The sequence below is a fragment of the Eleutherodactylus coqui genome, chromosome 12 (assembly GCF_035609145.1).
Source record: "Eleutherodactylus coqui strain aEleCoq1 chromosome 12, aEleCoq1.hap1, whole genome shotgun sequence".
Classification (NCBI taxonomy): Eukaryota; Metazoa; Chordata; class Amphibia; order Anura; family Eleutherodactylidae; genus Eleutherodactylus; species Eleutherodactylus coqui.
The window spans coordinates 132,237,819-132,263,147 of NC_089848.1; the positions used below are offsets into that span (position 1 = coordinate 132,237,819).

Genomic DNA, 25,329 nt, shown 5'->3' on the forward strand with positions numbered 1-25,329 from the left:
TTTACATAATTTATTTTTCTTGCTGTATGTTTTCAGCGCTTCTTCACTGCCTTCTTGTTGTAGTAATTTAAACACTTTCTTTTTCTCGCTTATAGACCCCCCCCCCCCCCCTTAAAGTCTTGTCGAGCCATATTGGTTTCCTTCAACTTGTAGTTCTTTTATTTGCAAAATACAAGAACTACAAGTGCAGGCATTTGAAAGGCTGTCAACCCATGTAAAAGGGCCTTGAGGAATGCGGATACAATGACTAAATATGTTCTTCAGAAGGCACTCAAGCCCCCAGTATCAAGGACACCCTGCTTTTACGATATTTAGACTACTCACTATTAACCCCTGAATAACAAATGTAACACAGGTCATCTTAATACCTCCACAAGGGTGAAGCACCTCATCAACCCCCGTTTTAAGCTGTGGCTAAGGGTTCTGACTGATTTGCCTTCTTGGTTGACAGTTCCTAGTAATTGCTGACTCTCAAGGGACCCCAGGCCACGTTCCAAGGAAAATCAGGTTTTTTTGGTTGGAAATACGACTTTGCAACATGTACAAACACTGTGTAGGATTTTGCATGACGACTTTGCAGGTGTTCTCGTTCTATTATAAAGAGAATAGAAGAGACGACCAGTCGCTGAACTGTGTCCGTATTTATTTGTATCAAAGAAAATCAGTTGGACGTCGGCAAAGACGCCGATCACGTCGTAAAGTGACAGTTTACATGTAGAATATTACACAATAACTAAAGAACATACAATAAGAAAGTGATCCGCCTACTAATAATGATTACATCATTGCACACACAAACAAAATGAAACAGATTTGGTAATTTCAGCTTTTGCCACTTGGTAGCCTTTTTTCTTTCTTTCCAGGTACTAGTAGTATTATTGGTATTCCTAATATAATAGATTGAGCTGTAGCGAGGAGTCTTTTTTGCTGTTACTACTTTTATAGGGATTCCAAAGTGATAAAACTAAATAGATACTGGAACCGCAGACCGCCATCCGCTCCTCTGTCTAGATCCCATTATTTTCCATATAGCAATTCAAAGGGAAAAAAAAAATCATATGTGTTCCTGGGACATTTATTTTGTCTCTCCTCCATTACTAGTGTATGTAGAAGAGGAGGTATGAGGAAAGGAGGGGGCTGTCACCTAATTATAGTGATGCGGGAAGATGACGTGGCTCCATGTGCTGTTATGATGAATCCAAAAATACCTCTATCAGTTTCCAGTCTGCTTCCATTGCTGAGATATCCCTCCTCGATAGTGTTTCACGCCATATGCAAATTAACCCTGGACCGTCCAATAGGCAGTCCACCTCTGTCTGTAGTCCGGCCTCGCTCCCTTTCCATCCGTAGTGACATCTCTAGCTCCGCCCACTAGAAATGTCATGCATTCCACTGCAATCTGTGTGCACCGCTCTGAGTGATCATGCACATGCATGGCGTCGATGCGGCTGAGTAGCAGTCTATTAGATGGAGTTATTAGGGTAACGCTCTTGCAGCGTTATTTGGGCTATACTATTTGGGAACTACCCTATAAGGTTTGGCTTGTTAGTAGAAGGCAAACTAAGAGCCGTTTTACACGATCCAGCGAGAAACTGAGCCGTGATCGTTCAATATAAGTGGCAGCAGTGACTGAACGAGCGATGTTTAATCTGTCATTTGGTTTCTGCATGCATAAAAATCAAATGACGATCAGCCTATACAAGCAGTCTGTCATTTATCTATCTATCAACGACGGCCTGCATACTGAAAATGAAGGCGGATGGGAAGGAGCTCATTCCGGCCTGCCAGCCTCCATTCACTGAGCAATCCTCGCTCCATTAAGAAGGCATAGGAGTGATAATTGTTGGAATGGCTTTTGGACGCTGAAGTGCCCGACGGTCGTCCTGTGTAAAACGTCTCTAAGCTAGACCTCTGCAGCATGTAGTAACTGTAAATTATTTTCAGTTTGATATGAGAATCACGAGAAAACACTAACATAATTGCACAATTGTGTAATTTTTGGCTCCAGAAGCCCATAACTTGTGTATACATTTTGTATTGACCACCACCGATGATACTCAGTGACAGTCATGATCAGTTTAATGGTCCAGGTAAACTTCGAGCATTCTCCTTCTATACTCCACCAGCCTGTTGGCATGATCATTGCCTATTTGTTTGGCATCTGGATGAACAGAGTAAATGCTTCCCTGCCAACTCATACAGAAGCAATTCCCATCCAGACTACTATAGTCCCTCACATTGGATGTTGAAATGGCATACCCTGGCAAACTCATTTCTGGTCTTCTCATTTGGATTTCAGACGCTAAAGGATGAACTTTATAAATAACCGCAGGCGGCAAAACTTTAGTACTTTTATCTTCGGCATTTTCAGGCTCTACTTTGCCGTTGTCTGTTTCTCTGCAAGCTCCTACTGCCATTAAAAACACGGGTATAAATACCAACCCATGAAGTGCCCCAAATGTGATAACGAGGAGCATGATCTTAAAAAAAGTTCTGAAGATATAACTTTGGGCCGCAGAAAGTGCAGCAATGCCTAAAATTGTTGACAGAGCCCCTTGTACGACAGGGTAGCCCAGGACATGCAGGGCATCAATCACTCTCTGGTTTGCGTTTGGCTTCCGACTAGCAACACTCGCATATACAATATGAGCTGAAAAATCGACAGAAAACCCAATGCAGATAACCAGATTTATCATCGAGATTGAGTCTAAGTTGACCTTCCAGAAGGACATGAAGCCGGTCACACCAGCTATAATGGATGCAATTGCAAATGTCACCCACAAGGAGCATAACGGGTCCGGTATGAACAGAACCGAAATGACCAGCATGACCACCGTCGCGACTATGATATTTTGAATTGTGTTTTGGATGATTACAATGTACTGGTCCAGGTATATGAATAAGGGGTGATAGACGAACACTTCCACATTGCAATTGGCTGTGACGTCTCGTAAGTGGTTTAACATGTTTTTACCATCATCCACGGTGACTATACTAACGGCCTGGATGAAGAACCTGGAGGTCTTAATCTCATAACCATCCATTTTGATGTCCTGTTTAAATTGAGAAAAATTTAGATAAAGTCGATTTAAATGTTTCATGAAATTCTCCTTGGTGCTTATGTTCAGATTTTCCTCCTTTGCGATTTTGTCATATGTTCTCAACCAAGACGTAGTATAGTCCTTGGCTATATAGCGGTCCTTTTCTAACTCTTGCATGCAAGCTTCAATGATCTCCCTAGTCTCTATATCCCAGTAATCGGCTTTATTCGTCACAACCACCATAATCGTTGGACCATACTTAGAAAAATATAAAGCTTCTACATCATAAAATTCGGTCAAGGAAGAATTGGCATTAGCCAAACTTCGAATATCGATTCCATCTTGTATCTGAACGCACCCATAAATACTGGCAGATAAATATAACAGATACACGACTAACACGACTACCTTTGGCCACAGTTTTGTAAGAAGTGGGCCGTAGTACCTATAAAAGAATACAGTGATTGGATGTTCAACTTCAGTCTCCCGGGTTGGGTCGTACGATCCCCCAACACAACACGCATTATACAACGGGCTCTTTTTATCGTCCTTTTTATCGTCCACTTTCATACAAATTAACCAATGCCGGTTGTTGTTCTCATGTATCCCGTTCAAAGCCAATACTGCGCCAAAGAAAGTTATGCAGTAGATATAGCAGAAGACCAGCGCAGTTCCCGTGTAGATGCAGAAGGATTGCACAGAGGGGAAGTGGGTCATTATCCCGATGTAGAATGCAAGGACATCCGTCAGAGTAGTGATGGTGATGGACACCGCCGCTTCCTGGTATGTGTCAGCCATTCGTTCTTCTAGTGTACTCGTCACCTTCGTTTGCTGCCAACAGGAGATTATAATGAACATATTGTCCACCCCGACGCCTATGACAAGAAAAAAGGGAGAGCAACTACTGTGTTATTTACTACAGAATCAGTCAACGAAGGATCCAGACATTCTGTGATCGGGATATGAAATTGTGAGTTCCATTATATGAATGGTCAAGGATGGGAAGAGCGCTGTGAAATATGTTGGTTCTATATAAATAATGCCAAATATGTAACTAAACATATTAAAGCCAGTGCCATCAGGCTACATACAATATTAAAGGGGTTGTCTGGGCTGGTGTCAACTGATGACCTATCTACTGTCCAGTGCAGTGGGTCCGATGTCATCATCAGCGGACAGGGGAGGAAGTACGGGTGCTGGCTTCACTGCTATTGCAATCAATGAGAGAGCTGCACTGCTCCTGCACTCGCTGCTCCTGTTATGGGACGTCCTGTCCTGGTATGCTAATTGAGTCGCAATGCCAGATGCTTGCAGGATGAATGGAGGGAAATACCAACTGAAGTTGATCAGACATTAGTAGAAAGTATGTCGTGGAGAGTATCCGATGTGATATGCGCCTAAGAAACTCTATGAAATTTTTAATATCTTGCTCAGGTCTGCAGTTCCTTTTGTTAGGATAGTGAATCAACAGATCTTGCTGGTCTAAAGGCCCATTAAGACTCAACGATTCTCGCTCAAAAATCGCTCAAAGCCGTCTTTTGAGTGAGAATCGTTGGGTCTAACTGCACTGACATCGTCAGGTTTCGTCAATGAATCGTTGATCGTTCTCTTTCAGCATGCTGAAAGAGAACAATTAGCCTTATCAGGTGTACACAGTGGGATACAGCTGATACTATTGTTTCAGTTGTATCCCGCTCCCTGAACACAAGCAGTCCAGCTGTGCTCTTCATACCCTGCACGGAGCGCACAGCTGTATACCAGCTGAGCACTCTGTGAACAGTCGGGGTATGAAGAACACAGCGGTCCACCTGTGTTCTGTATACCCCAGTCGGAGCGCTCAGCTGTTATACTCTGAGAAGAGAAGAGCTGGATGCAGAAGACAAGCAGCCTCATTTGTCTTCTGTATACCCGCTCGGAGCGCAAAGTGATCGCTCAAAACTTGAGCGATCACCTTGCTAAATGCACACAACGATTATCGCTTAAAAGACATTGCGCAAGAGAATGTACAGTAGACGATAAGCTCCTCTGGGGACAGGAACCAACTTGAATTAATACTTTTCTTACACATTTTATAAACACAGAACAGTAAAGTGACAGTTTTTTCTTACCAAGGATAAGAAAGGGCGCATTTGCAACTGTCCTAGCAAATGGGGCTCCACACAATAACAGCAACCCGAAACTGGTCAGAATGGCTAATCCGGGGGACAGCACTCCGATGGTGGTCAGCCAAATCTTATTTCTTACATTGTCTAGGCTAAAACAAAGCACAGAGAATTTTTTTGTTCATTTCAGAATTACTAAAGTGATTTATATAATATCCAAAGCGGAATGAAGGGGAGAAGTAAATATTGGCGCACGTTTATTGCGGGTGTTGGGGCAGAATTCTGGTGTAAGTTGCACCTTTTTTCATGAAAATCAATTTAGACAAACTTGGGGGAGTCTCACACGAACAAAGTTTAATTGCAGAATCCATGATCACCGTCCGCACGGAAGATTTGTGGGTAAACGCGGGCATTGAAAGGCATGTATTTTTGATTTTTCGTTCACACTCATGGCTACAAATTGTCTATTCCGTGAGCGGGAAAAAATGGCAGCGTGCTCTATTTTAGTGAAGATTCTGCGCGGACGGCCCCCGTTGAAGAGTATGCAAGTATTCCGACGCTCATATGCTATTAACATTGCGTATGAGCATCAGAAACACTCGCAACTTCAAAAGAAAATAGATGAAAAAGCCGAGTGAGAGAGATCTTTTTTCTGCGCGGACGATACACCGCGGATAGCGTATATATGTGTGGAAAAACGCTCGCATCCACGATCTTCCGCGATCATTCGCAATTACTTTCTGCAAATGGCCACAGGTCTTCGGAAATCTGCATGTGGAATCGGACCTGTTTGTGGAAGCCCAGCCTTAGCATTGATTTGTGCCGAAAAGAACATATGTCCCGCCTCTCACTCCACTTGTTAGAAGTGTCTAGTAAAGTGGGCGTGGCTTGTTGCCTGGCCAGAATTTAGAGTCAATTATGACATGTGACTTTTTAAAAAGTCTCACAATTAGTTTCAATCTCTCTCCAGTAGCTGGATGGTGAACAAAGTGACTCAGCACCAAATTTATCAACACTGGAGGAAATTTACTAAACCCGGCATTTCCAACATCGGACTTAAGCCGAATGCAGACGGGTCTGATTCCAACTGCGAGATTCTCACAGTGGGATGCGACCATGTGCCCCTGCAGTGACTTCCAGCTTACCTGTCCGGAGCCTTCACTCTGCGCTGTGGATGTGCCGGCTGGCGTACAGCCGTACATGCGCAGTACAGAGCCGGCACGTCAGCGATGATGTGGCCATGCCAGGCTGGCACTGAAATAGGGCATGCTGCGATTTCCACCCCGGAATATCGTAGTTGATTTTCGCTCGTGGGCATGTCCTATGGGCTGCATTTGCTGCGGGATCTGGAGGCCAACGCTCGCTCCGGATCCCACAGTGCAAATACGCCTGTGTGCAATAGGCCTTAGTACAGTTTCCCCAGCACCATGTGCTTAATACATGGAGAGGCGCACACCGTCATGTAATCAGCATATCCCAGTCTCCTCCATGCGCCTTCAGAAAAATGTACGCCAAGTCTGACATAGTATAATTTATGCCAGTTTTTGGTATAAATTATACATTTATAACTTGTAGAATGGGTACCGGAGAATGCAGGCTGGGGCGATCTCACCCATTAGGTCCACCCAATCAGATGATCTTCCTCTATTATGTCCTTGGTAGAGATGAGCGAACACCAAAATGTTCGGGTGCTCGTTATTCGGAACGAACTTCCCGCGATGCTCGAGGGTTCGTTTCGAGTAACGAACCCCATTGAAGTCAATGGGCGACCAGAACATTTTTGTATTTCGCCGATGCTCGCTAAGGTTTTCATGTGTGAAAATCTGGGCAATTCAGGAAAGTGATGGGAATGACACAGTGACGGATAGGGCAGGCGAGGGGCTACATGTTGGGCTGCATCTCAAGTTCACAGGTCCCACTATTAAGCCACAATACCGGCAAGAGTGGGCCCCCCCCCTCCCAACAACTTTTACTTCTGAAAAGCCCTCATTAGCATGGCATACCTTTGCTAAGCACCACACTACCTCCAACAAAGCACAATCACTGCCTGCATGACACTCCACTGACACTTCTCCTGGGTTACATGCTGCCCAACCGCCCCCCCCTCCCCCCCACAGCGCACACCAAAGTGTCCCTGGGCAGCCTTCAGCTGCCCTCATGCCACACCACGCTCATGTCTATTTAGAATTGCGTCTGCCATGACGAGGGACCGCAGGCACACACTGCAGAGGTTGGCACGGCTAGGCAGCGACCCTCTTTAAAAGTGGCGGAGCGATAGCCCACAATGCTGTACAGAAGCAATGAGAAATAGAATCCTGTGCCACCGCCATCAGGAGCTGCACACGTGGGCATAGCAATGGGGAACCTATGTGCCACACACTATTCATTCTGTCAAGGTGTCTGCATGCCCCAGTCAGACCGGGCTTTTTAATTCATAGACACAGGCAGGTACAACTCCCTATTGTGAAGTCCCTGTCGACCCACAGCATGGGTGGCTCCCTGGAACCCACCGGCGGTACACAGAAATATCCCATTGCATTGCCCAACACAGCTGAGGTAGTAATGTCGTGCTTAATGCAGGTGGGCTTCGGCCCACACTGCATGCCCCAGTCTGACTGGGGTTCTTTAGAAGTGTACAGATGTAGTAAAAACTCCGTGTGCACCTACAGCATGGGTGGGTGCCAGGAAGCCACCGGCGGTACATAGAAATATCCCATTGCATTGCCCAACACAGCTGAGGTAGTAATGTTGTGCTTAACCCTTTCCAATCCAATTTGTATATGGTTTTCCTAGGGGGCTTACTCTTTTTCTGCTGTTATACAACGGCGCTATATACTGGCTAAAACCAGTACTGCATGAGCTGACACGTAGGATAGGCTCCGACAGCAGAGAGGCTGGCAATATACAGTAAGAGAACCCCGACGGACGTCTACCAACAACGGAGCTGTACAGCCTTAAACCCTAATGTCTTCACAGGTCACACAGTGGACTGGAAAGGGTTAATGCAGGTGGGTTTCGGCCCACACTGCATGCCCCAGTCAGACTGGGTTTCTTTACAAGTGGACACATGTAGGTTTAACTCCCTGTGGACCCACTGCCTGGGTGGGTGCCAGGAAGCCACCGGCGGTACATAGAAATATCCCATTGCATTGCCCAACACAGCTGAGGTAGTAATGTTGTGTGTAATACAGGTGGGCTTCGGCCCACACTGCATGCCCCAGTCAGACTGGGGTTCTTTACAAGTGGACACATGTAGGTTTAACTCCCTGTGGACCCACTGCCTGGGTGGGTGCCAGGAAGCCACCGGCGGTACATAGAAATATCCCATTGCATTGCCCAACACAGCTGAGGTAGTAATGTCGTGCGTAATACAGGTGGGCTTCGGCCCACACTGCATGCCCCAGTCAGACGGGTTCTTTAGAAGTGTACAGATGTATTAAAAACTCAGTGTGCACCTACAGCATGGGTGGCTCCCTGGAACCCACCGGCGGTACATAGAAATATCCCATTGCATTGCCCAACACAGCTGAGGTAGTAATGTCGTGCTTAATGCAGGTGGGCTTCGGCCCACACTGCATGCCCCAGTCAGACTGGGGTTCTTTACAAGTGGACACATGTAGGTTTAACTCCCTGTGGACCCACTGCCTGGGTGGGTGCCAGGAAGCCACCGGCGGTACACAAAAATATCCCATTGCATTGCCCAACACAGCTGAGGTAGTAATGTCGTGCTTAATGCAGGTGGGCTTCGGCCCACACTGCATGCCCCAGTCAGACTGGGGTTCTTTACAAGTGGACACATGTAGGTTTAACTCCCTGTGGACCCACTGCCTGGGTGGGTGCCAGGAAGCCACCGGCGGTACATAGAAATATCCCATTGCATTGCCCAACACAGCTGAGGTAGTAATGTCGTGCGTAATACAGGTGGGCTTCGGCCCACACTGCATGCCCCAGTCAGACGGGTTCTTTAGAAGTGTACAGATGTATTAAAAACTCAGTGTGCACCTACAGCATGGGTGGCTCCCTGGAACCCACCGGCGGTACACAAAAATATCCCATTGCATTGCCCAACACAGCTGAGGTAGTAATGTCGTGCTTAATGCAGGTGGGCTTCGGCCCACACTGCATGCCCCAGTCAGACTGGGGTTCTTTACAAGTGGACACATGTAGGTTTAACTCCCTGTGGACCCACTGCCTGGGTGGGTGCCTGGAAGCCACCGGCGGTACATAGAAATATCCCATTGCATTGCCCAACACAGCTGAGGTAGTAATGTCGTGCTTAATGCAGGTGGGCTTCGGCCCACACTGCATGCCCCAGTCAGACTGGGGTTCTTTACAAGTGGACACATGTAGGTTTAACTCCCTGTGGACCCACTGCCTGGGTGGGTGCCAGGAAGCCACCGGCGGTACATAGAAATATCCCATTGCATTGCCCAACACAGCTGAGGTAGTAATGTCGTGCGTAATACAGGTGGGCTTCGGCCCACACTGCATGCCCCAGTCAGACGGGTTCTTTAGAAGTGTACAGATGTATTAAAAACTCAGTGTGCACCTACAGCATGGGTGGCTCCCTGGAACCCACCGGCGGTACACAAAAATATCCCATTGCATTGCCCAACACAGCTGAGGTAGTAATGTCGTGCTTAATGCAGGTGGGCTTCGGCCCACACTGCATGCCCCAGTCAGACTGGGGTTCTTTACAAGTGGACACATGTAGGTTTAACTCCCTGTGGACCCACTGCCTGGGTGGGTGCCAGGAAGCCACCGGCGGTACATAGAAATATCCCATTGCATTGCCCAACACAGCTGAGGTAACGTCAGCTGTAATGCAGGTGGGCTAAAAATTAATTTGATTGCACTGTAGGCGAGGGCCCACAAAAATTGCTGTATCAACAGTACTAATGTACATCCCAAAAATTGGCCATGGCCAGCCAAGAGGGCAGGTGAAACCCATTAATCGCTTTGGTTAATGTGGCTTAAGTGGTAACTAGGCCTGGAGGCAGCCCAGTGTAACGAAAAATTGGTTCAAGTTAAAGTTCCAACGCTTTTAAGAGCATTGAAACTTATAAAAATTGTTCTGAAAAATTATTTGAGTGAGCCTTGTGGCCCTAAGAAAAATTGCCCGTTCAGCGTGATTACGTGAGGTTTAAGGAGGAGGAGCAGGAGGAGAAGGAGGAGGAATATTAGACACAGATTGATGAAGCAGAAATGTCCCCGTTTTGGATGGTGAGAGAGAACGTAGCTTCCATCCGCGGGTGCAGCCTACGTATTGTTTAGGTATCGCTGCTGTCCGCTGGTGGAGAACAGAAGTCTGGGGAAATCCAGGCTTTGTTCATCTTGATGAGTGTTAGCCTGTCGGCACTGTCGGTTGACAAGCGGCTACGCTTATCTGTGATGATTCCCCCAGCCGCACTAAACACCCTCTCCGACAACACGCTAGCCGCAGGACAAGCAAGCACCTCCAGGGCATACAGCGCGAGTTCAGGCCACGTGTCCAGCTTCGACACCCAGTAGTTGTAGGGGGCAGAGGTGTCACCAAGGATGGTCGTGCGATCCGCTACGTACTCCCTCACCATCCTTTTGCAGTGCTCCCGCCGACTCAGCCGTGACTGGGGAGCGGTGACACAGTCTTGGTGGGGAGCCATAAAGCTGGCCAGGCCCTTAAAGACTGTTGCACTGCCTGGGATGTACATGCTGCTCGATCTCCGCACCTCCCCTGCTACCTGGCCCTCGGTACTGCGCCTTCTGCCACTAGCGCTGTCGGCTGGGAATTTTACCATCAGCTTGTCCGCAAGGGTCCTGTGGTATAGCAACACTCTCGAACCCCTTTCCTCTTCGGGAATCAGAGTGGGCAGGTTCTCCTTATACCGTGGATCGAGCAGTGTGTACACCCAGTAATCCGTAGTGGCCAGAATGCGTGCAACGCGAGGGTCACGAGAAAGGCATCCTAACATGAAGTCAGCCATGTGTGCCAGGGTACCTGTACGCAACACATGGCTGTCTTCACTAGGAAGATCACTTTCAGGATCCTCCTCCTCCTCCTCCTCCTCCTCAGGCCATACACGCTGAAAGGATGACAGGCAATCAGCCGGTGTACCGTCAGCAGCGGCCCAAGCTGTCTCTTCCCCCTCCTCCTCATCCTCCTCATGCTCCTCCTCCTCCTCCTGTACGCGCTGAGAAATAGACAGGAGGGTGCCCTGACTATCCAGCGGCATACTGTCTTCCCCCGCCCCCGTTTCCGAGCGCAAAGCAGCTGCCTTTATGGTTTGCAGGGAATTTCTCAAGATGCATAGCAGAGGAATGGTGACGCTAATGATTGTAGCATCGCCGCTCACCACCTGGGTAGACTCCTCAAAATTACCAAGGACATGGCAGATGTCTGCCAACCAGGCCCACTTTTCTGAAAGGAATTGAGGAGGCTGACTCCCACTGCGCCGCCCATGTTGGAGTTGGTATTCCACTATAGCTCTACGCTGTTCATAGAGCCTGGCCAACATGTGGAGCGTAGAGTTCCACCGTGTGGGCACGTCGCACAGCAGTCGGTGCACAGGCAGCTTAAAGTGATGTTGCAGGGTGCGCAGGGTGGCAGCGTCCGTGTGGGACTTGCGGAAATGTGCGCAGAGCCGGCGCGCCTTTACGAGCAGGTCTGACAAGCGTGGGTAGCTTTTCAGAAAGCGCTGAACCACCAAATTAAAGACGTGGGCCAGGCATGGCACGTGCGTGAGGCTGCCGAGCTGCAGAGCCGCCACCAGGTTACGGCCGTTGTCACACACGACCATGCCCGGTTGGAGGCTCAGCGGCGCAAGCCAGCGGTCGGTCTGCTGTGTCAGACCCTGCAGCAGTTCGTGGGCCGTGTGCCTCTTATCGCCTAAGCTGAGTAGTTTCAGCACGGCCTGCTGACGCTTGCCCACCGCTGTGCTGCCACACCGCGCGACACCGACTGCTGACGACATGCTGCTGCTAACACATCTTGATTGCGAGACAGAGGAGGAGGAGGAGGAGGAGGGTGCTTTAGTGGAGGAAGCATACACCTCCGCAGATACCAGCACCGAGCTGGGGCCCGCAATTCTGGGGGTGGGTAGGACGTGAGCGGTCCCAGGCTCTGACTCTGTCCCAGCCTCCACTAAATTCACCCAATGTGCCGTCAGGGAGATGTAGTGGCCCTGCCCGCCTGTGCTTGTCCACGTGTCCGTAGTTAAGTGGACCGTGGCAGTAACCGCGTTGGTGAGGGCGCGCACAATGTTGCGGGAGACGTGGTCGTGCAGGGCTGGGACGGCACATCGGGAAAAGTAGTGGCGACTGGGAACTGAGTAGCGCGGGGCCGCCGCCTCCATGATACTTTTGAAGGACTCAGTTTCCACAACCCTATACGGCAGCATCTCAAGGCTGATGAATTTTGCTATGCGGACGGTTAACGTTTGAGCGTGCGGGTGCGTGGCGGCGTACTTGCGCTTGCGCTCGAACACTTGCGCAAGCGACGGCTGAACGGTGCGCTGAACAACACTGCTGGATGGGGCCGAGGACAGCGGAGATGAGGGTGTGGGTGCAGGCCATGAGGCGGTAGTGCCTGTGTCCTGAGAGGGGGGTTGCATCTCAGTGGCAGGTTGGGGCACAGGGGGAGAGGCAGGGGTGCAAACCGGAGGCGGTGAACGGCCTTTGTCCCACCTTGTGGGGTGCTTGGCCATCATATGCCTGCGCATGCTGGTGGTGGTGAGGCTGTTGGTGTTGGCTCCCCGGCTGAGCTTTGCGCGACAAAGGTTGCACACCACTGTTCGTCGGTCGTCAGGCGTCTCTGTGAAAAACTGCCAGACCTTAGAGCACCTCGGCCTCCGCAGGGTGGCATGGCGCGAGGGGGCGCTTTGGGAAACACTTGGTGGATTATTCGGTCTGGCCCTGCCTCTACCCCTGGCCCTGGACACCGCACTGCCTCTTGCAACCTGCCCTGCTGATGCCCTTGACTCCCCCTCTGAAGACCTGTCCTCCTGAGTAAGCGTTGCACACCAGGTGGGGTCAGTCACCTCATCGTCCTGCTGCTCTTCCTCCGAATCCTCTGTGCGCTGCTCCCTGGGACTTACTGCCCTTACTACTACCTCACTGCAAGACAACTGTGTCTGATCGTCATCGTCCTCCTGACCCACAGAAAGTTGTTGAGACAGTTGGCGGAAGTCCCCAGCCTCTTCCCCCGGACCCCGGGAACTTTCGAATGGTTGGGCATCAGTGACGATAAACTCCTCTGGTGGGAGAGGAACCGCTGCTGCCCAATCTAAGCAGGGGCCCGAGAACAGTTCCTGGGAGTGCTCCCGCTCCTGAGCAGGTGTTATTGTAGTGGAGTGAGGAGGCTGGGAGGAAGGAGGAGCAGCAGACAGAGGATTCGGATTGGCAGCAGTGGACGGCGCAGAACTGCGGGTAGACGATAGGTTGCTCGAAGCACTTTCTGCCATCCAGGACAGGACCTGCTCACACTGCTCATTTTCTAATAACCGTCTCCCGCGTGGACCCATTAATTGGGCGATGAATGTGGGGACGCCAGAAACGTGCCTCTCTCCTAATCGCGCAGCAGTCGGCTGCGACACACCTGGATCAGGAGCTTGGCCTGTGCCCACACCCTGACTTGGCCCTCCGCGTCCTCGGCCGCGTCCACGTCCTCTAGGCCTACCCCTACCCCTCAGCATGCTGTATTACCAGTGATTTGATTTCACAGGCAGGAAATAAATTGGCGCAAGACTGCAGGCCAAATATAATTTTTGCCCTTTTTGGAAAACGAAAGGCCCCACTGCCTCTAGTGAATGAATTATCTAAGTTTAATAACTGTGCTGTGTCCCTGCTTATGTGTCACAGAACGTGAGGGTAGCAGAGTTATTATAACTCTTGGAGAGCAGGTATTTTTTTCCCAATTAAGGAAAGCAAATGGCGAAGCCAGCAGTAAAGCGTAGCTGGGTGCGTATGATTTAGCAATGTTTTTCACGCAGCTCACACGTCTCCACAGGCGTAAGGACGGACAGAGGCTGGACAAATAGATTTGTTTTCATTTTTTTCCCACCAACAGGCAGCACTGCGTATATTCAATGAACATGAGAAGTTTAATAACTGTGCTGTGTCCCTGCTTATGTGTCACAGAACGTGAGGGTAGCAGAGTTATTATAACTCTGGCAGAGCAGGTATTTTTTTTCCCAATTAAGGAAAGCAAATGGCGAAGCCAGCAGTAAAGCGTAGCTGGGTGCGTATGATTTAGCAATGTTCTTCACGCAGCTCACACGTCTCCACAGGCGTAAGGACGGACAGAGGCTGGACAAATAGATTTGTTTTCAGTTTTTTTCCACCAAAAGGCAGCACTGCGTATATTCTTTCCCTGCAGTATCAATACAATTCTTTCCCTGCAGTATCAATGGAGGGTGGAATGCTCTGCAGAGCCGATTTTGAGAAAAAAAAAATGGCACTGCTAACAGCAGCCAACACACAGCTATCAGTGGCCCTAATAAGGACCTTTGGGGGGTCTTGAAGCCTACACTAACTACCAATTCTTTCCCTACAGCAGCTCCGGTACAAACAGCACTGTCCCTCATCTAACTCACACCGCATCTGAGGCGAACCGCGGGAGGGACCGACTTTTATACTCGGGTGACACCTGATCTTCCCAGCCACTCACAGCAGGGGGGTGGTATAGGGCTTGAACGTCACAGGGGGAAGTTGTAATGCCTTCCCTGTCTTTCAATTGGCCAAAAAAAAGCGCGCTAACGTCTCAGGGAAGGAAGTGAAAGTAACCAGAACACCGCATGGTGTTCGTTACGAATAACGAACATCCCGAACACCCTAATATTCGCACGAATATCAAGCTCGGACGAACGCGTTCGCTCATCTCTAGTCCTTGGTTATTGTATCAGTGTACTGAGGTTGGTTCTTGTGCTGAATTAATGTCATGGTTTTGGTACAGTATGTACTGAGCTTGGTTCTGGTACAGTATTTATGTACTAAGCTTGGTTCTGGTTCTGTATGTAATACTGTGCTTGGTTCTGATGCTGTATTTATTCCAGTTTTTTTTATTGAAATGAAAACGTTACATATCTTTTGTACTCAACCAACTTGAGTGTAATACACAATTTCAATAAACTTATACATATTAGTCATTACAGTCATCTTGTATATTATAACTGGGTGAACAAGTGTTAAAAGGGAGGAAGGGGGAGAACGAGGGAATGGGGTGGGATTATGACATTACCGCTGATGCTGTATTTATGTACCAGGCTTGGTTCTGATGCTGTATTTATGCACTGCGCTTGCTTATGGTGCTGTATTTATGTTTTGAGCTTGGCTCTGTTGCTGCATTTATGTACTGGGCTTGGTTCTGATGCAGTATTTATGCACTAAGCATAGTTCTGGAACAGTAATTGTTTTTGTTATGAGTTTGGTTCTGGTACAGTATTCATTCACTGAGCTGTTCTGCTATGGGTATGCTGCTATCTAGAGATGAGCGCGCATACTCGGTAAGGCGATTTACTCGAGAGAGCATTGTCTTGTTTGAGTAACTGCTGGCTCGTCCCTGAAGATTCGGGGGGGGGGGGGGGGGGCTCGGGGGTGAGTGGAGGGTTGCGAAGGGGATCGGGAGAGAGATCTCTCTCACTCACCCCCCCCCACCCCCCGCCGCACCGCGCCGCCCCCACCCCCGAATTTTCAGGGATGAATCAGCAGTTACTCGAAAAAGACGATGCTCTCTCGAGTAAATCGCCTTACCGAGTATGCTGGCTCATCTTTACTGCTATCTTGCAACTTTCTGCATAAGCAGAAAACATGCAGTCATCCGAACTGTGCATTATGCGTTGGTTTTTTCGTATGTGATGGAGGGGAGACACTAAAAAAAATTCTGCACAGGGCACCATCTACCCCAAGGCTGGCACTGACACCAGTGTGCGATCATGAGAGGTGAATTTATACTGCTCTCTCAGCCTTCTAGAATAGCATATGACCAACATCTAGACAGCCCCAGGATTCACTTACCTGACGCAGGACAGTATGGAGAACAATATGGTCACCACGTAGGTGATGGAGAACAAAGGGATAACAGTTTCTGTGCTTACATCAAACTCCTTCTGAAGAGAGATAGAGGTCGAGTGATAAACCTGTGAGGGGTGCAGAGAGGATTAGTCTTATTATTTGGAAGCATTCACAAGCAGATGCTGACTGGCATCCTTTAAAATCACCTACTGTTAATACAGGACAACCTGCCGTATGTATGTACTAGATGGAGGACCAATAACATGCTGGGTGTAATACTTTCCCTTTCCTGCTTTCTGTCAATGTACATTTTTTCTCTCCATGCTTCCTGAGTAGACGGGCTCTTCCTGATCTGATGTACAGATATGGGAATGAGGTAAAACGTGGCGGAACGCCCCTCACTACAGAGTTATTCGAAAAGAAGGAGCAGATTTGGGATTTAATTACAAACTACAAAAGAGAGGGACACAATCCACACATCACTGGAAAAAGGAAGGTTCCAATTTTTTTAAATGACCTATCAGTAACTTCCATTTTTGGCCACACCCCAGCGCTGTTTCTCGTTTATAATTTACAGGAAAATGGTGAAAGCACAGAAGAAATTGTTTTGTCCACTCGAGTTTGCTAAGTGTGCATCCAGTGTTTGAAGTGCAATGTGAATTCCGACATTGATTCAAAAAACCGTTGTCTCATCACATACAAATGTACAAATGGCGCAGAAAATTTGTTGTACTTGGTTACATATGTAAAACAGAAAAGCACCGATCGTCCATTCATGTCTCCTGAAAATGTGGAGCGTATGTGGCAGAAAATGGAACTTACTGATATGTCATAAAAAACATTGAACCTTCCTTTTCATTGATGTGTGGATTGCGGACCTCTCTTTAGTAGCTTGTTTGTAATTAAGTCCCATAATCTGTTCCCTCTTTTTAATTAACTCTGCAGAAATCCTCGCTTTCACTGCAGTTTTCTACGGGAAATCTCACTTCTGCCGCCACTGATCAGCACATGGATTTTAACCGCATTCAATCAGGCTCATTCGTGTGGAGTAAACCCAAGGCAGATTCCACATCAAAAAGCAACATGGCACCTCTTTTTTTTTTTTTTACATGAAGCAGATTTAAAACCCACGCATGGAAAAATCTGCAGCGAAGTCCGATGAATGGGACACTTTTGACTTAGATTTGGCCAAAGATTGATCCACCGTGAGAGGTGAGACCTTAGGCCACGCCTACAAATAGCGGAATCTCCTCAGTGGAAAATACGCTGTGGATTTGGGTGCAGATATTTTCGAAGATTTGCCATTGATTTCATTTCCTGATTTTAAAAGGTGAAATCTTTGGTGAAAATCTTCAGCATAAATTGACAAACTACAGATTTAACCACTTCAGGAATAGAGATTTTTTTTTTCAATTTTGATTTTTTCATTCCCACCTTCCAGGAGCCGTAACGTTTTAATTTTTCCATTGACAAGGCGGTGTGAGGGCTTGTTTTTGCATATTATTTCATGTACCTTATAATGTACGGGAAAACTTAAAATTTTTAAGTGGAGAGAAATGAAAAAGGAAATGCAATAACGTGGTTTTTAGTTTTTACAGCATTTACAGTGAAGTAAAAATGACAGATGAACTTGTTCTAGGGGTCGGTACGATTACGGTGATGCCAGATTTATATCGTTTTTAAAATGTTTTTTCTATTTTTTAAAAAGTAAATCATTTTTTTCCTTGTAGGGTTAAGCTGTTTTTTTAATAAGAGTTTCTTTTCCAACTTTTTTATCTATTTAAAAAAACTTTGCTAAATCTTTTTTTTACACTTTTATTTAGTCCCTGGAGGCGACTTGAACGTGCAATCATTTTATATATTGTAGCATTGCAGTATATGGTGATTTTTGATGTTGCCTTTCAAGCCATGCTTCAGGCAGAGCTTGATAAGCATCTATGCGTGGCAACCTTGGGAGGCGTCAGTAGGCTCTGGGCTGCCATGCTAGCCCATCAGCAGCCCCAGATTCTGCTTTGGGGGTGCTGATGAAGTGTGGGAAGGTGTTCCCCCCTCCCACTGACTGTTAAGACACACAGTCATCTTTGACTGCAGCACCTAAGCAGTTAACTACCGCAATCAGAGCAAACTCTGATTTTGTAATAAATAGCTGGTAGCCACCAGGTATGGAGCGGACTTGACACTCTTCAGGATTGCAGGACGTTTATATGCTTTCGATGGTGCTAAAGTGATTAAAATCCATACTGCACATCAATTTACACTGCTCCCCAGGCCCTGTCCTGGCTCTCCTCCTCATGCCTGAGGCAGCATGTTTAAAAAAAACAAACAGCCGAACTGTCTGTTCTATACTATTTCTGTAACCACCATGGAAGATGTGTATTGTTTGACTAAGATGGAAATACCCCTTTAACTTACCTTCAAAAACTTTAGATGTAATTTTTCTATTTCTCCTGGAAGGGACTTCATGAAGTGCTCCAGCCATTCCAAGCTGAGGTTTTGGATTTTTCCATTATCCTCTTTCAGGAAATATAAGAACCGTAGCGCCTTAGCCTTCAGCAAATTTTTACCAGGACCTAGGGTCACCCCTCCAATGTACAGTCCAACATAATCCCCATTAGATAGCACTGGGTATGATATTAGGATTTCCTCTGTACTACTGTTCATCAAGTTGAGTAGAGGGTTGGTCGGTAGGCAGGAGGGACCGTTGACTTGAGCACACAGTTGATCGAACCTTAAGCGAGACTTCGAGGTTAGATTTTGGACCATTGCATCCAACTTCAGGAGTTCCTCAAAGTTGCTCCTACTGAGAATATTTTTGGATGTGCTTATGACAATGAGAGAAGCAAATGTGCCCACCGTGTACATGCGCTGCACTGAGAACTGGCCTGAGTCGTTCATGGGGAAATGCATTTTGATGAAATCTCTCTGACCCTTTGCGATACTTGGTTCTGGGGTGAAGAGCTCTTCCAACTTGTTGATTTCTCTTTGTTCCAGGAAACATAACCCAACTCCTAGCCCAACCGACAAAATAATAGGAATAATAACAAAGTACCAGGGATTCCTGGCAATTAGTCTACCTAATTTACGAAACCCCCTAGAAAGTGGCCTTTCTAAGCAATCCGCATAGCACCCACTCATGTTTTGCTGGTCTATGCTCATGCCCTTCAGAGTCCTCCAAGGGAATACAGTTCTGGAATAGGTCAAGGCTCATATTTATAGTTTACTATGACCCCCCCCCCCTGCAAATCCCCTCTTTCAACGGGGAATGATGAGGCAGATGGCAGAATGAAATCAATAAATAGAATTATTCATTTTTTTAATCTCAATGTTACTTTTAATGTCACACTTTGATACAAATGACTGCTGGAGAGCTTCCAATTTGCCACCTAGCATATGTAAATATATGGAAGCATGTTACCTTTCAGTTTATTAGTATCTGTCTTTGTCAATTAGAGAGTGCACTTCATTTTCTGTTCTTTAGATATAATTGAAGCCAAATCAAATTGTATGAAGTCGTTAGTGTCTTAAATACAATAGATTTCTTTTTATCTGTAATTAGAGATGAGCGAACGTACTCGTTTAGGGCGATTTCGCAATCGAGCACCACTTTTTTCGAGTAACTGACTACACGGGTGAAAAGATTCGGGGGGCGCCGGGGGTGAGTGGGGGGTTGCAGAGGGGATTGGGGGGGGGGGTAGAGAGAGAGAGAGAGAGAGCGAGCTCCCCCCTGTTCCCCACTGCAACCCCCGCCGCCCCCCGAATCTTTTCCGCTCAAGTAGTCAGTTACTCGAAAAAAACGGTGCTCGATTGCGAAATCGCCCTAAACGAGTATGTTCGCTCATCTCTATCTGTAATACTTCCAAATGAACAAGACCAGTTAGCCTGAATCAATAAAAGTACATTTCAGGGCTGTAGTAATCAGTCACTGAACTTTTGACAAACTTTACATAAATCCATAGAATAGGCGAACCTAAAAAACCTTATAAAATATCAAAGCAAAAATGCATCTTAACCCCCTCCCCCTACACCCCTCCCTTTTAAAGGGGCTTTCCTGGACTTTGGTTATTTTTCCTATTGATGATGTATCCTTGGGATAGGTCATAAATAAATTCTTAAACTAAACAATGCAGAGTCACTCACCCAGGTGCTTCTGTTCCTTTCCTGCTGATAGTTCTTTTAGGGAGGGTGCTCAGAGACTTCTGGTGGATAACCAGGATGAAGGCAACAGAGGAATGGATTACATTTCGGCACAACGTTTCACAAGGAATACATTAAAATCACTGATTCTTTATTTCATCCATATTAAAAGCTATTGCTAACAAAAATATACTTAGATCGGTCTTGTAGCCAAATTTTTATAATTTCATGACACATTTAGCTACAGATTCAGGTACCCAATGTGTCAGGTACCCAATGTGGCCCCTGTATACAAACAGTTTTATATAGTTTTTTTGCATAAACACTGTATTCACTCCAACAAATAGTTTTTTACTTTGTGTATTGTAGAAAAAAGATATATCGCTGATGTATTATTCATATGGGGGGGGGGGGGGCATTAGTCTCACTCCTGGGGTCCATAAATATCTAAACTCTAACAAGGTCTGAATGACTGTTTTCTGTACTTTCTCTAGTGATGAATCGTTCATTGCTTGGTCTAATGTACAAAAGATTCTGCCACATTTGCAGATGCGCATGTGCATTTCTGAACGGTATATGCACAGTATTGAACGGGACCAACATGAACCTGTTCAATGGGACCATGAGGAGGGCAAAAGTAGGGATGGCATAGAAGCAAGTGCTAGTGCTCGGGAGTATTGACCCCACTGGCTGGAACCTGAAGAGGTGTGGGCGATCATCCAGACCAATAACAAAGCGTCTAGACTGCCGAGAACAGCTAGATAGAGTAGAAGCAGGTAAACTAATGAGAAAATACCCTTAGACCTCCTTCAGACGAGCGATGTTTTCACGCATGATAGGCGTGCAAAAAGATCGCATCTAAATAGAACCAATGGTTTACTATTAGAGATGAGCGAGCACCAAAATGCTCGGGTGCTCGTTACTCGAGTCGAACTTCCCGCGATGCTCGAGGGTTCGTTTCGAGTAACGAACCCCATTAAAGTCAATGGGCGACCCGAGCATTTTTGTATATCGCCGATGCTCGCTAAGGTTTTCATTTGTGAAAATCTGGGAAATTCACGAAAGTGATGGGAACGACACAGAAACGGACAGGGCAGGCGAGGGGCTACATGCTGGGCTGCATCTCAAGTTCCCAGGTCCCACTATTAGGCCACAATAGCGGCAAGAGTGGGCCACCCCCCCCCCACACTGTCAGCATAAAGATCGTTCTCCTCTGCCACAGCTGTAACAGCTGTGGCAGAGAAGAATGATGTTAGCCCATTGAATTCAATGGAGCCAGCAATACAGCCGGCTCCATTGAAAGCAATGGGCTGCCGGCGAGCGCGGGATGAATTTTTGGGAAGGGCTTAAAAATATAAGCCCTTACCTGAAAATCATCCTAAAATGTGTAAAAAAAAAATAAAAAATGTGTACTCACCTTTCCGCTGCAGCCGGAGTTCAGCCGCGTCTGGCCGGCAGTTCTCCTGAACTGCTCTGTGTAGTATTCAGCAACTGGGGATTTAAAATCCCCGCCTGCTGAATGAGCTGCCTCTGATTGGTCACAGCCTCACCCATCAGAGGCAGCTCTCACTGAGTGCTGCCTCTGATTGACAGCTGAGAGCTGCCCCTGATTGGTCCCTGCGCTGAGCCAATCAGAGGCAGCACTCACCCATTCATAAATTCATGAATGGGTGTGAGTGAGAGCTGCCTCTGATTGGTGAGGCTTTGACCAATCAGAGGCAGCTCATTCAGCAAGCGGGGATTTTAAATCCCCACCTGCTGAATACTACAGAGAGTAGTTCAGGAGAACTGCCGGCCAGACGCGGCTGAACTCCGGCTGCAGCGGAAAGGTGAGTATACATCTTTTTTTTATTTTTACAGATTTTAGGATGATTTTCAGGTAAGGGCTTATATTTTTAAGCCCTTCCCGAAAATTCATCCTGAGATCGCCGGTAGCCCATTGCATTCAATGGAGCCGGCTGTATTGCCAGCTCCATTGAATTCAATGGTCAGTGCTCGTTTAATCGAGACGAGTACCGCGTGGTGCTCGTCTCGAGTAACGAGCATTTCAAGCACCCTAATACTCGAACGAGCATCAAGCTCGGACGAGTATGCTCGCTCATCTCTATTTAGTATAGAACCGTTCAGATGAATGAATTTTAGACGTGCAAAACGCTTGCACCAATCAATGATAGGACATGCGAGTTCTATGCCTGCACTTAGTTCCGTGGTTAGACCTGTCCTAACTTTGCTGTGTGCTATCCATAGGCTCCTATGGAAGTTGGAAAGCACGCAGCTCACATCGCGGATGGAGCCCACAGCGCTCGTCTGAAAGAGCCCTTAAGGTCTATTTGTGAAACATTGCATGTTATACTATACAGAACTTCATTAAAAACATGTGATCTCAAACATGTTCAGGAAACTCCCCATGTATGAGACCATCACTATATGGTGCAAAGACCTTATTCTGGCCATAACATTTCACTTTTAGGCCTTAGTCAGACGGGCGTTTTTAGCCTCGATTTGCGCATGCGCATGCGTCCGGCGATTTTATAAAACCATTGCTTCGCAATGGTATCGGACACATGAGCGCTTTTTATGCGCTCGTCCGATAAATTATAGAACAAAAAATCGCAGATCGCACCTATCTGCGATCTGCGATTCCTGTTCTCTTCTGTATATGCGCTCAATGGGGCCGGCGGCAGCAGCGCCGACCCCATTGAGAACATATAGAAGACAAATCATTCTTCTCTGCCACAGCTGTAGCAGCTGTGGCAGAGAAGAACGATATTTGCCCATTGAATTCAATGGAGCGGCAATACAGCCGCTCCATTGAAAGCAATGGGCTGCCGGCGTGCGCGGGGTGAATTGTTGGGAAGGGGTTAAATATATAAGCCCTTCCCTGCAATTCATCCTAAAATGTGTTAAAATAAAAAAAAATTGTATACTCACCTTTCCGCTGCAGCCGGAGTCCAGCCGCAGCCGCTGTCAGTTCTCCTGAACTGCTTCTCGGCACTATTCAGCCGGCGGGGCTTTAAAATCCCCGCCTGCTGAATGATCTGCCTCTGATTGGTCACAGCCCTGACCAATCAGAGGCCGGTTTCACTCACACACCCATTCATGAATTCATGAATGGGTGAGTGACTGCTGCCTCTCAGCGCTGAGCCAACCAGGGGCAGGTCTGACTCACATCCATTCATGAATTCATGAATGGGTGTGAGTGAGGCATGCCTCTGATTGGCTCAGCGCTGAGCCAATTAGGGGGCAGGTCTGACTCACACCCCCTTCACACCCACTGCAGGACGGCCGCGCGGAGCTCCGGCTGCCGGGAGAAGGTGAGTATACAATTTTTTTTAATTTTAACACATTTTAGGATGAATTGCAGGGAAGGGCTTATATATTTAAGCCCTTACCGACAATTCATCCCGGGCTCGCCCGCAGCGCATTGCTTTAAATGGAGGCGGCTCTATTGCCGTCTCCATTGAATGCAATGCGCTGGACAGCTCCGGCCCGTTTCTAATGAAACGCGGCTAGGAGCAGATTTTCGGGCGATTTGCGGGCGACTTGCGCGCACCGGTCACGCGATTTGCGGATGCGCATCCGTCATGCGATCCGCAAATTGCGCGAAAAAACGCCCGTCTGACTAAGGCCTTAGCAAGCAGGTCACATAATCTCAAGTCAAATGTCAAGTAATTGAACATGTGCCACCGATGAGGAGAGGTGGAGATAAAGTTAAGCTCTTAACCCCTTAAGGACCAGGCACTTTTTAGGCATTTTACCCATGTGGTGGTTTTACTGCCCCATTTTTGGGGGTAAAAAGCTAAAAAAAAAATATTTTTTAACATCTCTATTTATTTATTTTTTAATTTGTATATTTACACTAAAATAAAGTATGGTAATGGGTTCCTCATTTTGTTTCGGACATTTTGATATATAATATGTATGGTTTTGGATTAAGGGGCGCTTATAGCGATGGTTTTGGTTGGCGTCGGTTTTGGGTTATTTTCTTTCTCATGTACATATTGTTATTTTATTCTGTAACTTGTGTATGTAATTACCGTATATACTCGAGTATAAGCCAACTTTTTCAGCACATTTTTTATGCTGAAAAAGCCACCACCCAGCTTATACTCGAGTGAGGGTCCTGAAAAAAAAATAAAAATTTATAATTATCTCTCCACCACTGCTGGGGCTCAGGCACATCTAGCCAGTGATCTAGCCACCCTCTGCAGTGATTTTCAGGAAAGGGCTTTAAATATAAGCTCTTTACTGAAAGACATGACTAGTTGTAGTAAAACAATATCTATACTCACCTCTCTGCCACTGCCAGGGGCTTAGCAGCGTTTAGCCATAACTGTAACGAAGTTCTTTCAGCAGACGGGGATTTAAAATCCCCACCTGCTGAAAGGGCTGTGTCTGATTGGCTGAGCACTCAGCCAATCACAGGCAGCACTCAGCCATTCATTGAATGACAGCTTAGCGCTGCCTATAATTGGTCACAGTGCTCAGACAATCATTGAATTCATTGAATGGCCTAGCGCTGCCTGTGATTGGTGAGCACTGTGACCAATCACAGGCAGCGCTGAGCCAATCAGATGCGGCCCTTTCAGCAGGCGGGGATTTTAAATCCCGGCCTGCTGAAAGAACTTCATTACAGTGACAGAACCCAAGCGACTAGACACGCCTGAGCCCCAGCAGCGGCAGAGAGGTAAGTAAAGATTTTTTTTTTTTTACTACAACTAGGGATGGTTTTTAGGGAAGGGCTTCTATTTAAAGCCCTTCCCTGAAAATAACTGGGGGGGAAGGGGGAGCCGGGACCCAAGCGGCTAAACGCGCCTGAGCCCCAGCAGCAGCAGAGAGGTAAATAAATATTTTTTTTTATTTTTTACTACAGCTAGGGACGATTTTCATGGAAGGTCTTATATTTATTATAATTTTTTTTGTGGTAAACTTAGGTGCCTCAGCTGATATTCGGGTCGGCTTATACTCAAGTATATATGGTATGTTTTTTACTATCTATGTTCCCCATGGCATCATACAAGACCTTTGGAGGGCATCCACCTTTTTTTTTTTTATTTGGCTTTTTT

The 25,329-nt window shown here is 47.0% G+C and overlaps 1 protein-coding gene across 1 annotated transcript; it reads right to left on the bottom strand.

The window, feature by feature from the left end:
* Positions 1–640: 640 nt before the first annotated feature.
* Positions 641–19,300, bottom strand: LOC136586508 (patched domain-containing protein 3). Its single transcript, XM_066584627.1, has 4 exons — positions 18,542–19,300; positions 16,133–16,254; positions 5,150–5,295; positions 641–3,916 (listed from the first exon to the last, which is right to left on the bottom strand). The coding sequence occupies exons 1-4, from the start codon at positions 19,283–19,285 to the stop codon at positions 2,079–2,081; spliced, it is 2,850 nt and encodes a 949-aa protein (XP_066440724.1). The 5' UTR covers positions 19,286–19,300; the 3' UTR covers positions 641–2,078.
* Positions 19,301–25,329: the final 6,029 nt, after the last annotated feature.